Here is a 13,859-nt window from a genome sequence, read left to right on the forward strand (position 1 = left end):
AAGTCACCACCTACTTTTGTATAGAATATACTGATAATCGACTCGTCAATATATTCATTCTTGCAAACAATAATACTACATTAACTAACAATACCCAATGTTGAAGCTTGCATTCAAATCCTCACACAAATAAGAGAAATATATATATATATATATATGAGAAGAATACAGTAGTTCAAAAGAAGATAAAACACCGAAAAAAGGAGTCAGGTGGGTAGTACTGCTGTCAATTACAAAGCTCATGAATGATAACATCATCATCTATCAGACTTGTATGAATACATATGGAGATGCTCGGGGTGCCATGATCAACTTCAACATGATCTGATTCTTAGCACATCTGGAAAGTTTAGGAAGATGGACACTCATCAGCTGAAGAACATGCCCATTTTGCAGTAGAAGTCTCATCAAATGAAACCCTATTGCGGCCCCAAAACCATAGGTGAGATCAATTTTTTTAAGGCGACACATGACACACGGAGGCAATGTCCCTATTAGTTCATAATCGTCGTTCTTCCAAGCAATATTTGACTGATAAAAAAGAAAAAATCGTGTAACATGAATAGGAAGACAAGTAGATTAATTGGTAGTAAGAGCAATGTGTATTAGATACTGAGGAAAATTTTCCTAGTTAATGAAATAATATAAGGAAAGTAGAGGAGGGATCTGGAGTCTGATTACTTGTATGTCCAGAAAGAGCAGATTTGGTGTCTTCCTCAGCAAACTCATCAGAGCTCTGGTACTACCCGAATAACGTGAATCCAATTTTAGATAGATAACCTGATCAAGCATGGGGATGTAACGTATTGTTCCAGATCGGTCCAGTGCCTTGATAAAATTAAATGAGGCACAGGCGTTATTATGTATAGATGTTCCAAAATAGCAGCTACATTATTCAAGAGAAGAGAAGTATTATAAATTGAACACATATTAATTGAATAAGCATTATGGACAGGAGATGTAATTAGTATAATTTGTATCTCTATAAAATCGAAATTATGAGACGAATATATTTATTTTCTTTTTTTTCCGCTGTTAATTAACTTGTTATTAATGTTACTGCATGGTCTAAATGAGTTAAGTAAAATTCCCAAGTTTTTTGCCTTCAAATTTTTGAAACTTAAAAATGCATTAATGCTCAGATACTGTCTTATTTAAAGAAATCTAAAGCCTGATTGATCCAAGTGAAGATGAGAAATTACCTCAACCATATCAATGGAAAGCTCAAGACGGGTAATATTAGATACTAGTAACAAAAGCTTCACAGCTCCAATGCCAGCTACCCAGAGATCTTCGAGTACATTAAAATGGTCGAGTACCGCTTTAGAAACTGATGAAGGGCTTGGCAGGACGAAGTTTTCAAGAAAATCTTTACTAGCCCATTTCACATATGAAAGATTGGGGGCTCCTTCTAAAATCTGGATTTCACAGCTTTCATCTCCTTTCCCATACCTGCACCGAGATACCTCAAAGATTGAAAGAGAAGGAGCTTCGATCCTAATGAGCTTTATCCCCATCCAGGTGCAGCGGCGGATGCAAAATGTATGTAGGGCTGGGAAGCTGAAGAATAGTTCGGTCGAGTGAGGATAATCCATGTTCTCGAACTTCATTCTGGTGAGACGTAAGATTTTCAGGTTTCTGAATGAAGTAATTGGATAAATTTCAACGGTCCAAGGAATTGAAATCGTCACTTCCTCTAATGACTCCGAGCCTAGAAAACAGCTTGGAAATAAGAAGTTTCCACTTGGATAATCTAGGGAAAAATTCTTGACACCTCGCCTCAGTGCAGTAAAAATCCATCTAGTAACTTGGCATGCATTGTAGCTCTTGGAACATACTAGATGAAAGCTATGAATTCTCAAATTCCCGCAGTGGTGAAGTACCTTCTCGACAAATGAAACAAATCTTTCCCTATTTATTACCCTGTAAGAATAGAGGGACGTATCGTTGAAGTCCAAATTAAAAATGCACGTCCACTTCATCTTCCACGTCTTAGACAGAGCACTCGTAGCCACTGCATCCTTAGTCGTAAGGCGAGATAAAATGTGAGTAAGAACACTTCTGGGGAGGTCACTGATCCTATCTTGAAAATCTTCGCGATCAGACTGGTTCAAAACCTGATCAGTTGCATCCATTGCTTAGATTTGACCTGAAAAATATATGAAAACATTAATTAATTATCATTTATACACCATTTCTTTTAACTAATGCATACTTGCATAGAAAAAACTTAGTTCATGTGGAAGAGGTTTAAAGACATCGAGTTGTGAGTGAATAATTCTAGCAAGGAACATGCAATAAAATATATTGGACTTGCGTTAATTTCAATAATGTACATTTTCAAAATTCTTTGAAGAAATTTACTAGCATGTATGGCAGAAAGTCCTAACTGAATTCAGAAAAGAGTAATTAGAGATCATTCAAGTGAAATCTGGCAAGAAAAAACGCACTGAAATAAATTGCAGTTTCATTAATTTTGATAATATTTATTTCTCCCATGAAAGAATTGAACTGGATGGCATGCATAGCTGACAATTCTAATCAAATTCAGAAAGATGTAAATCAGAGATCATTTAAATGAAATTTGGCAAGAAAAATGCAATTATTAAACGTGCATTAATTTCAATAATGAACATTTTTCCAAATTCTTTCAAGAAATCCACAGCCATATATGGCAAACAATCTTATTTGCATTCAGGAGGTAATAATTTATAGATCATTCGAATTCATAGCTCATGAGCAATTATAGAATTAGCATAAAAAAAAATAGTAAATAATCTATGCAAATGAAGGATTGACGGCAAAACTGACATAATTCTCTCAAAATACAGTCAGAATATATAAGGAAGCAAGATTAGTACCTTCAAAGGTCGATCTTCAAACACTGGACCTCAGAGAGAATGCACCGAGTAAAGAAAGAAGCCGCAAGAAAGAAATAACTGGTTTTGCTACTATCCTCACTTTACTCTTAAATCTATCGGCTAAAGAGGTTTGCAAGTGACAGTTCATGAAAGAAACCGCAAGAAACAAATGATTGGTTTTGGTACTATCCTCATCTATACTTAAATCTGTCGGCTAAAAGGCTTTGCAAGTGACAGTTCATGACTTCGGTGAGTCCTCAACTTCAAGACTATTTTGGAAGTTTCTGTGAGCTGTTGAACACTTGTCAGAAACTTTTTCTAACTTTGTAAGAAGCTTATATAGGATCATGCACTCACTGACGTTCACTCCACATCTCATTGCGTACCTCATCAGATTTCTATATCAGATGAATAAATATGATCGGCCACAAGTCTAGGTTCGTTCTTCTTGATGGTTGCCTTGGAGAGATTGTTGACTACAGCCTATACTTTATAGGGCTCAATACCTATAGAATTGAAGGATATTGGTCGAGCTAAATAGGCGAGGTCATGTACGCAGGTTCTTATTATTATACTGGATAAGATAGTGGGAAGCTTACGTTGCACTATGTCAAATATGATTTGACGATATCTGCTGCAATGTACATATATACACAACCCTGAGGCTTTAGGTGTATAGAGCTCATTTTCTTCCTCTTAGCATGAGAATTTTCATATGATACATATGGCTGCAATGTACCTACATCACAACCTGAGGTTTAGCTATATTGAGCTCATTTTCTTCCTCTTAGTATGAGATGATGAAAAGCGTGAGAGTTTTCATATGATTCATATGGCCTTGCTATGATGTCTGGCTTTTTCCTGATATCAAATTAATGGATTCAGAATCTTTCCTTTCCGTCTCTCTTTTTTGTTATTTTTTTGACCCCTTTATTCTTATGTCTTGATACCATCCAAATAATGTTTTCAAGTCTCATTTTTTACGTGGGAACTGCTTGCTACTTTTCCTGAAATGATCTATCAAACAAAATTTTTTGAGCAGAAACAAGTCTATCATCTTATCAATAGAGGATGACATGAACATAATTGACACAAATTTAGTTGATAAGGCTAAAGGGAAACAAAATTTTACTTATACATATTCTGCCACTAATGGCAATTTGCATTATAATTGAAATGGTACATGATCTTCTGATTATTGGGAATGGGAGGGCGCGGTACGTACATAGTAATTGCAAAATTCATGAATACATGCCATTTTTTTTGGGTTCATTTAGGTTTGATAAATGCATGTTTATCAAGAGAATATAAAAGCTGACAGTTATGAGACATCAAACAGTTGAGTGGGTATCCATAACCATATTCATAAAATAATTCGCTAGAGAAGAAAGAACATCAATCAAATAACCATATTCATAACTGCAGCAGCATGCGAGAGTTATGCAATAGCAAACTATTTGAAGAAGATTGTGCTCTTCTCTTCATTTGCTAGCGGTTAAAAATGATAGAACAGATGACTAAGTAGGGAGATATGAGATGGTGATAGAACAGATGACTAATTGCTACTTTCGTTTAATTTGAAGTGTGCCATATTCCTCTCATGTAGGTTATAGTATTGCATATTTGACATACGCTTTCTTGTAGTACATAACAAATTCGTTTTTGAAGAGACATCAAGCATAATACTGTCAAGAAACTGCTTGCTTTAAGAATATTCTGTGACTGCATTGATCCACTTCAATACTCCGTTATACACAATGAGATCATAGCTGGACTTCAACGAGCTACATCTCAAACCGATGACCTGAGGCAATTGCAAACCGGCCTGCTCGAATGAAAGATTTCAAGCATATCAAAGCGGAAAGAAACTTGTATAAAATTATCTTCGTCTCACCAAAAAATAAATATATCTGCTCATGGTAGTGGATTGCCTCATGGTAGGGTTAAATAAAAACCTTTGTTATTTTTTTGACTTAAACAATTATAGATTTAACTATCTTGTACTCTACAAATATTGAATTCAAATGTTTTTTCTGTTAAACTATGAAGAAAACTTTACCTGTAGAAACACGGGCATAACATCAAACAAGAGATTTGACCAACCATATATGCAAACTTTAGAGAAAAAATTTTCGATAGAGCTGGAGCAAAAATTTGCTAGCTTTAGGAAAGAAATACTTTTGAAGGAAAAAGATCGATTGAACGAGAGAGAGAGAGAGAGAGAGACCAACAAGGGAAGGAACAAAAAAGCAGATCTGGCTTTAATGCTAATACCAAAAGTTTCAAAGATCAAATCAATTGGAAGTATAGAACAAGATTCGTGCTAAAGGACTTGTATATTAGATACAGATGATGATTTTAGCATCAACAGTTGTAGTCCAATCCCAGTAAAAATAGCCAAAGACGTGTTAATATTACTGGCATCTCAAAAGTTTAGTTGAACTTGCCCATATATTTTCAGAATCCAGTCCACATATCCATTCAAACCATCAACAGGATCCTTATTGAGATTTGTCAAAATAAATTCACCTTGTTTGACAATACAAGGCAGCTGATAACATGAGCAACTGTCCTCCCTAAGTTTCTCAAGGATTGACATCAGGTTTCTTGCGGTTTGATTGACTTGTTCAGAGAAGCTAACCTGATATCATATTACAGGAGATGTTTACAGGCGAAGTGAACCAGACAAATCAAATTGCAGCAACGAATAACCATAAAAAAAAATCTGCCCAATAGAAAACTTGGTTTTGCACCACATGTTACCCTATCTATGCAGAGATATCTATGAAGGGACTAAGCTATTGCAATAGTACTCTCCAGGAGCATATAATATATTTCTTTTGACTGAAAATATGCGAAAATTAGAAATTACAACCTTAACTTGCATGCTTCGATTAAATTCTAAGACTACCACGCATGGATGCAATGCATTTCTAAAACATACAGAAAAGCAAACCTTTGAAAAACCAGTTGTAAATCCTTTCTCAAGCAAAGTAACAGCAAGTTCAGGCAATAGAATCATTCCAAAAAGTACAACAAATTTGAAACCATCATCATAAATGTAGATTCCTCTGGTATCTAAGTTCCATGCAGAAAGAGGCAATCTGTGGCAAGATCCAGGGAACTCCTGTATTGTAGGTGATGCCTGTAGATATCATATATAAATGCACATGAGTATTGCCTAATAAACCCCATACTTAATTAAATTAAATGGAAAAAAAACTTGTAAGGAAAGCAGTACACTTAAAAGATACTCATCAATCTGATAAATGTTAGCGTAGAGGAGTTTTAGCAATCTCTTAATAGATAAAGCCATCATCACATTCTGCACAACATTCCTCAATCTTATCGTCATTATATCCCCCATGCGGAAATGTTGACTTACAAAGTCATAACCCATACAAAGGCAAATATTTCAGCACTCTGGGATAAAACATCCTGCCTCCCAAGCGATGTTGCACATAAATAAAATTTTGAGATTCTCGAAGAGTCTTCACAATCTGTAGCAGGATAAAACTTTGAGCTTCTTCCAATTTGTTGGACAGGGTTTACTCAATAGCTGCAAAAGTTTCAGCTCATAATAATACATAAATCAATTATAGTGACTAGTGTATTGTTATAGTTATGCTTTACTGAAATAGTGATGAAGGTGAAGGGTGTGCGAAGTGTTTACCTAACCTACAAAACAATGAAATGGCAGCACCAGTATCAGTACATTTATATGTATCTCCCAAATCTGCAACCACTGGCACAGCTGCTGTGTGAACTCTGATATGCCTTTCTCCAGAAGATGAAGTGTATCTTTCAATAATCAAGGATCTTCAATTATTTGTGGTCTTAATTCACTTTATTCTTATTGATCATTTATCCTACTCCTATAGCATTTAATACTAGGGGAATCTATATAGCTCAAGTTTGGGTGAGGTAATCCTCTTCTCAGTCATGTCCACATGGAAGCTGTTCTCACTGGGACTTAAAACAGATAAGAATGGATACAGCCACTTACAAGATATAAACCATAATGCTTATGCCCGTATTTTCCAAATGCGTAAAAAGAATTTGTCTGATATGAAGACCATTTGCATTTGGAAACCACACAGATGAAACAAGAACATTTGAACAAGTGTCACGAACAACATGAGCACAACTTACAATATAGCTGCTGCAAACTTATATTCCTATGAAACTCTAGATGCATGACAAAAAATCAACATAAAGGTTACTAGGAAAGCAAAAGCAGCACTTTTTGCATTAGAAACTGTGTCATTAAGGAATCATGTAAGACGTAAAGGAATATTTGCTGAAAACTTCGAGGAAATTAGCGTTCTTTTCATAAACCTAAAAACTTGATTGAATAATGATTGGTTAAATAAAGCATCCTAAACACATAAGGGTGGATCAAAGATCAGCATAGAACATAAAGAACAGTTCAAACATGAAATAGTAGTTTTAGTAAAACAAAAACGTCAACTGGCTCTGTATGTACTGTCCTACATCCAAGGGTAGTATGGTCACCAGGCTGGAGGATTAGTTTTCAAGAACAAAAAAGAACTAACCCAACCCATACATCTTGCAATCAGTACATCCGTGCCCATAGAAATGCAATGAGAACTAATTAACATATAGAAGAATTTTCTAATATAAAGAAGAGTACAACTTTAACTAACAGAGAGGAGAATTAACATGATTTCCATGCTTGGATAACCTAAATATAGAAGACATGCTGGATACAAGTGGAGCAAGATTAGAACTTAGAGTTTTTGCATACTTGAAACTACCTATCTAAAAGAGATGGGAGCAATTGACTGTAATATGCTAACATAAAGTCAACCAGGACTTAATCCTTTACAATCTTTTCTATATTTCCCCATACTTTCAGAAATTAATAAATTGTAATAACCTCAATTGTCAAAGTTAAAAGGAAGAACAGGTCATATGAACAGTTTGCATGAAAGTGAGAATTTCTCATTGTGCTTCACGATTTCTATGAACCATTTGATGATCCAGAATGCAGAACTGATCATTCTCTTCAGCTATCCAGAACAAAAGAAATCTACCATTTGCACGTTGTGTATTCCAAAAGAACAGTTGCAACTCTAATACTCCATCATGGCACGATAATCTGTCTGACATATCTCTTTAGGAACCAAAAAATTATGTGATATAGTTGTTACAGGGTTCTAGTTATGCAATAACCACAGTGTTAGATTTAGGTTTAGTTGTTTATCAAAACTCAAGGGGGAAAACAGGTTGAAGGGATTATCTTAACTCTCAAGTTTCACTTTTTTTTGGCAATTAAAAAGCATAAGATTCATCAAAGAATAGGTTGATTGATTTTAAAAAAGACGTACTAGTTGTAGAAAATTAAATTAAATTATCTTCTTAAACCTGCTTTGTCTTGAGAGTTTATTTTTCTTAACACTGTTTCCTTAATCACAACTGCCCATTATAATTTTACCATTAAAAGCAACAGCTATATAGTTAGAGTAAACCAATGGGAACTTTCTTATATATGATCAAATAAGAACAAAAATGTGAAGTTATGCAACATGTGGCATTTAGGACTGAAGTGAGAGCTTAAACTACTTGTAGGATCTATCTTTCATAGAATTTTATGTTGTCTATAACATCTACGGGTATAATAAAAGAAAGAAGGTTATATTAGATTCTAATCTATCTAAGAACAAAACTGGGAAAGATCACAAGGATTAAACAAGTAAAACTGCAGTTCGAAAACAAAAGAGAAAATGCTTACATAGGTCTAGTACAGCTGCTCTTAAGACATTGAAGGATACAAAAAGGATACTTGGAAATATACACCGTGTGAAGTTAGTAATGGTCCCTCAAGACAAAGCCGAGCTGTGAAAGTTTTAATCAGAGTCTAAAGTTGGAAGGGATAACAAACTTGCCGACCTCAAAAAGTTCTCATGAAAAGTTGAGATACATGTACATTTTAGTGCCAGGAGAAAACTTAGTCTCAGAGTCCAGAAAGCAGACAATGAAAACTCAAAGAATTCGATTAGAAATAAATGTATTCACAGATAATGGGGATATAACATAAACCCACAATTACTTGCCTCTTCCGCATCTAAGACGCATCAGTGCTTCCCCACCAGTTTCTCTTGAAAGATCGCTTCTTAGTTAATGCCTCAATTTCTCTCTCTGACAAGCAGACTGGAAATTTGGGCAATAATATACCTGTCCACCAGTATATTTTGATAGAGTACCTACGTTTATTGTAAAAGCTCAATATTATTGTGACTCCAAGTATCCTATACATTCAACATAATGGTAGATAGACACACTCTTTTAACAGAAGCGTAATAGGAAAAACATCATTTATTTAAACTTGATACCAAGCACTGCACAGAAAATTTTAGGCTATATGCATTTGGTAAATTCCAGCATAGCAGTCAACAAACACCGTAAGAGGGATATCAGAATAACTATTACATGCTTCTTAGACGTCAACCAGAAAGACAGCTATTAGGCAATACAAAAATTAATTTGACCTCCTCATTAGTTGAAGGACTGCTTTTAATCCATGATTAATTTATTAAAAGTCACAATATTTCATTTTTTCAAAAAATAATTGGACAGCTGAGACAGTCTATGGGTAGTTCATATCCTGACTAAGTTCTTATAAATATGCTTGGGGTTTGAAACTTTAAGAATCACAATCCAAAACATGACAAGGGAAAAAAGAAAAAACCCACAGTATATAATAAAGAAATGAATTTGTCATTGAGAGCCAATGGTTAATTATCATTAGCGCAAACCTAGAGAGGCTATGTCAGCATATTTGTCACTGAAAGCATAAACATCAACAGCTATCTATTTTTCCGTCAATCCGTCAATTCAGCAACCATCTCTCCATAGAATGGATCTTCTGGAAGTCTTAATAAATGCTATTTACCTGTCCCATACACATGATGATCATCATGTCACAACTTCATCCTACCAAACGCCCAGTGATGGCGTTGTATTCTGAAAAATCAACAATTTTTCATTTATTTGACTCTACAAAACAACAAACAAGGCATCTTACAACTTATCTACAAAGAAATAATTTAGCAAGAGATAAGCCAATAATAATTGAAAAGTGATAGATACTAGATTATTATTCAAGGATGACAAAATTAAGAGTACAAAAAGTTTTCTTGTCTACTGATACACCGTGACCATAGTGGCTACCTTGACCGCTGGAGAAAAGGCATATTCCACGTGTGAAGTATTCTCAAACATTGAGGGCAAGCCATCTAAGAAAGCATCCACCATAGTTCTTGATTCAAACAAGTTGACAAGGAGATCATACGGTAATAGAAAAAACATGTCATCTAAGTCTGAGACCACCAACATTTGACGTTGCATCAAGGATGACTGAAGCAGAAAATCACAAAAGTTATTGAGAAGTATAGATATTGAACTGTCAAAGGAGAAATTTTGTTTTATGTTCAGCCATAGAAGAGGAGGAGGAGCGCGGGGGGGGGGGGGGGGGGGGGGGGGGGGGGGGGGGGGTGGGGGGGGGGGGGAGTCTTACCTTCATATTGTAAAAGTGTATTCTACAGTCAAAGGCCATAAAACCAATTTGTGTCTTAGGGAAATCCGCCAAAGTATCCAAGCATGAGCGTATTGCATGTGCTACACCTGGTAGAGAAGTAAACCACTTTAAGAACAGAAAACTAGTACTGAAGAAAAAGGAAATAGTGTCTCATCTCCATTTTCAACATAAGATCATCATGTATCAAAGCAAGGTAGAAACAAAGAAGGATGTTGAACAGAAAGACTAAAATTGTGTCCAAAATGTAGAATTCGAACTGAATAAGTTCGTAAACATAGATGTAGCAAAGTAAAAACACATAAGCACAAAATTTTTGCAGCAAAACAAGGCGTAATTAAGGATAACAAATTATGCTAAGAACTCAGAAAATACTGAAGCCATGCAATATCCAGAACTATTAAACTTCCGCAATTGAACAAGTACCGAAAAGGAAAAACAATTAGAAAAACGCTAAAGCAGCGTAACTAAGTTCAAATCATTAACCGAATTCCGTAGATTATCCGAATAAGAGTACCCATATGCGGCAGGATTGGCGATGACAGGGAAAATTGCGTGGGCTGGGGAGACAATAAAGTGAAATTCCAAGCAATTGGCAACCAAACGCGGCTTTATGGAAATTGCTAGCGAGCTAGAATTATTAATCAGGCAAAAACACTAGATGTTATATGCATTTAGATTTTGACAGCTTTGAAAGCTTGAGTGATCGAGCAGGTGGAGTTGGTGTAGAGAGTTTGTACTACTGGGGAGGAGGGACAAAGTTTTTCTTTGTTGGCCTAAAACTGGTAGACTACTCATTGGTTCTAATGGCTTAAATGTTTGTACTTTATACCTTTATAAAATGCACAATTAAGAATGTAAACTCTAGCTTCACAGCCAGCGCTATAGAACCAGCTGAATTGTTGGCGTGTCCATTAAATATGATTTAAAATATATTTCAAGTGTCGTATTCTTTTAAATGTAAGATTAATTAAGAAAAAATAAATAAATATAATAAAAATAGATAAGATTAAATAGGAAAAACATATAAATATGAAAGAGAATAATAATTGTTAGTACGCGTATATACATGGTAAATTAGATAAAATTTAAATGTGTTAATGAACATTGGTAAGAAAATTTTTTAACTAAATATGTGGAGATCAAACACATAATTAGGCTTGTTTATTAAATGAACTGAGCAAAGTGCGAGTTATAAATAACTCATTTAAGCTTATTTAGATTCATTTATGTGCTAGAACAAGCATGTTTAATCATCAATTTCATTTGCATTAAGGTTATTCTACAAATGGAGGGAGGGATGTGTTAGGTGGTACGGGGGGAGGGAGTGTAAGCGTGAGGTCTCGGGTTCGAACCATTTTGCTTACACTTAAAAAAAACATTTTAAAAAGGTTATTCTACAAATCTTGATATGCAGAAAAAAAAAATGAAGATGTTGATCAAATAAGTTACGTTCAAAATAATATGGATAAGATAAATGTTTTTCATTGTTAATATACATGAAGTTTGGCTAATTAGACACACTTAGCTTTGCTTGATTAACTATAATTTGTTTTGTAAAAAGCAATTGAGCACTTTCTTATAGTTTGGATTTTCTTGTTGAGTTGCAATTTCATATAACAATTTCAGGCTCATTCAAGATTTTTTTCGTTTTAGTTTGAACTTGGTTTTTTTTATTAACGAGTTAAGTTATAATATAAATTTAGACGAGTCAAGTTCGAGCCTAACTTGTTAAAGAAACGAGTCAAGTTGAAAAACCATATACTTGACTTGTTTACTGCTTGACTTGTAAGTTGTAACTTCCTTATTATTAGTATTATTTCTAAAAATGTCTCACAGTCATTTGTTTCGTAATTCCATCCTATATTTGAATTACCATGACTTTGTATTTTTTATGCTCTGCCCTACAAGATATTTATCTTTCATTGGTTTAGAACACTACTAGCTATAAAATTCCCAACAAAAAATGTTGTGGACACAAAAGTATAAAATTCTTATGATAGTATTAACTAACGAAATAGTTCGTAATGTAAAATAAACTTCTAAAAACTGTTAGTTTGATTCTGAGAATTCAAGAAAACTTTATAAAATTACGACTTCAAATAGATTTTATAAGGACGTGCCATGAATAAGAATTCGCATCTACTTATTCTTCTTTTTTTTCTTTTATCCTTTTTGGCACACTTTTCTTATTTGTACTGTAATGGGAAAAAGGAACAAAATAAATGGACAAATAGAAGTTTTCCATTTCTAGAAAATTCAGGTCGGATGATAGTCAAAGAGTTCAATGGTCTGGGCCTTTCACTACTCCTGATAGGAGAACAATTATTGATTGGGCGCGGATGGATTCTCCCTTGAGTCCACAAAATGGGGACAAAAGCCCACATTCCAAAAAACGACGTTTGTGAGGTCCGATTGGACCAACGATGTTCTGAGGCGTGGTTTTCTTTCGATGCTGAGGACTGAGGAGCCCTAGTGTCATTTTCGAGCCGCCGTTTCCGCGGGATGAAAATCGGAAGTGAGAAATTGAGGCTGTAAACGATTTTTTTACCGCTAGAATGGCTAGTCGCCATGCTTTCTCCTAATGGCGCGAATCCAGCACGAGCAGCTGTTTCGCACTTTCACTACTTTTCTGTGGGCCTATTCCATTTTCTTTTTCTGCACCATAAAAATTTTAAAACCGGAAAAAACAATTGGGTTCCCAATTGTAAACTTTTGTGGGATTTTTTTTCCTGAGAAATAGAGAGTAGAATAAAGAAGTAAAAACCATTTGGTCTTACAATCTTTTATTTAACAGATAGTAAATTTTTTTGAGCTTATAATCCACTAAAATCCTTCAATTTTCACTTCCGTACTCTATCGGCTTTAAGTGATGCGTGATTATTTGTAAGAATAATTTTACTTACATTATAAACAAGTTTTTTATTTATTTTTTTATATCACATATATCATGTCAAAAAAAAAAGAGCAGTGTTATAGTAATATTTTTTAAAAAAATTTCTAATAATCTTCTATTGAAACACACTCAACATTATTCATTTATTTGGTTGAAACTTAGAAATTTTTGGCAACCTATATTTAAAAGCATGGAATTATGGGCAGAAATATTTCATGGAGTATATATATTATTATTTCCCTATTTCATTCAGAAGGAGGGAGGTCCTGCAATATTAGCTGCAATGAGATTGGAATCCAATCTCGTTACTCTCCTATTTTTAATAGGGGTACTTGGCATGCTGAGTTTTTTTCTCCTCCCTTTGGAGCAGTGGATAGAAAAAGGTCTAAAAATTTTTTGAGTCACAAGAATTTTGTGCTCCTTAGAGGTAGGGGTAGCAATTTTCGACACGATCTGAAAACACGACACGAACCTAACACGAAATTAATGGGTTTGGGTTGAGGTTTCGGGAATTCGGGTAAGAATCGGGTTGGACCCGATGAAC

At 34.7% G+C, this 13,859-nt stretch overlaps 2 protein-coding genes and 1 pseudogene across 2 annotated transcripts; all 3 read right to left on the bottom strand.

Annotated features, from left to right (window-relative positions):
- Window positions 1-130: 130 nt before the first annotated feature.
- LOC140006732 (F-box/LRR-repeat protein At3g26922-like) lies at window positions 131-4,082 on the bottom strand. Its single transcript, XM_072049189.1, has 4 exons — window positions 2,862-4,082; window positions 1,203-2,149; window positions 682-828; window positions 131-531 (listed from the first exon to the last, which is right to left on the bottom strand). The coding sequence occupies exons 2-4, from the start codon at window positions 2,133-2,135 to the stop codon at window positions 265-267; spliced, it is 1,347 nt and encodes a 448-aa protein (XP_071905290.1). The 5' UTR covers window positions 2,136-2,149; window positions 2,862-4,082; the 3' UTR covers window positions 131-264.
- Window positions 4,083-4,398: 316 nt separating this feature from the next.
- Window positions 4,399-8,890, bottom strand: LOC113743608 (protein transport protein SEC24 A-like; annotated as a pseudogene).
- On the bottom strand, window positions 7,715-11,245 carry LOC113743607 (protein transport protein SEC24 A-like). Its single transcript, XM_027271656.2, has 4 exons — window positions 10,937-11,245; window positions 10,402-10,508; window positions 10,056-10,241; window positions 7,715-9,088 (listed from the first exon to the last, which is right to left on the bottom strand). The coding sequence occupies exons 1-4, from the start codon at window positions 10,938-10,940 to the stop codon at window positions 9,011-9,013; spliced, it is 375 nt and encodes a 124-aa protein (XP_027127457.1). The 5' UTR covers window positions 10,941-11,245; the 3' UTR covers window positions 7,715-9,010.
- Between the last annotated feature and the right edge of the window lie 2,614 nt (window positions 11,246-13,859).

This window comes from Coffea arabica, chromosome 5e, assembly GCF_036785885.1.
Source record: "Coffea arabica cultivar ET-39 chromosome 5e, Coffea Arabica ET-39 HiFi, whole genome shotgun sequence".
In the NCBI taxonomy this organism is placed as follows: Eukaryota; Viridiplantae; Streptophyta; class Magnoliopsida; order Gentianales; family Rubiaceae; genus Coffea; species Coffea arabica.

Excerpts from the sequence above, each read along its gene's own strand:
- LOC140006732 (XM_072049189.1), bottom strand. The coding sequence starts at position 2,135 with ATGGATGCAACTGATCAGGTTTTGAACCAGTCTGATCGCGAAGATTTT. Across the intron at positions 829-1,202 it reads TTTCCATTGATATGGTTGAG|GCACTGGACCGATCTGGAAC; the intron begins GTAATTTCTCAT and ends AATTTTATCAAG. Across the intron at positions 532-681 it reads TGCTCTTTCTGGACATACAA|TCAAATATTGCTTGGAAGAA; the intron begins GTAATCAGACTC and ends CTTTTTTATCAG.
- LOC113743607 (XM_027271656.2), bottom strand. Across the intron at positions 10,242-10,401 it reads TACACTTTTACAATATGAAG|TCATCCTTGATGCAACGTCA; the intron begins GTAAGACTCCCC and ends TTTCTGCTTCAG. Across the intron at positions 9,089-10,055 it reads CCTTTTCTCCAGCGGTCAAG|GTACTCTATCAAAATATACT; the intron begins GTAGCCACTATG and ends CAATAAACGTAG.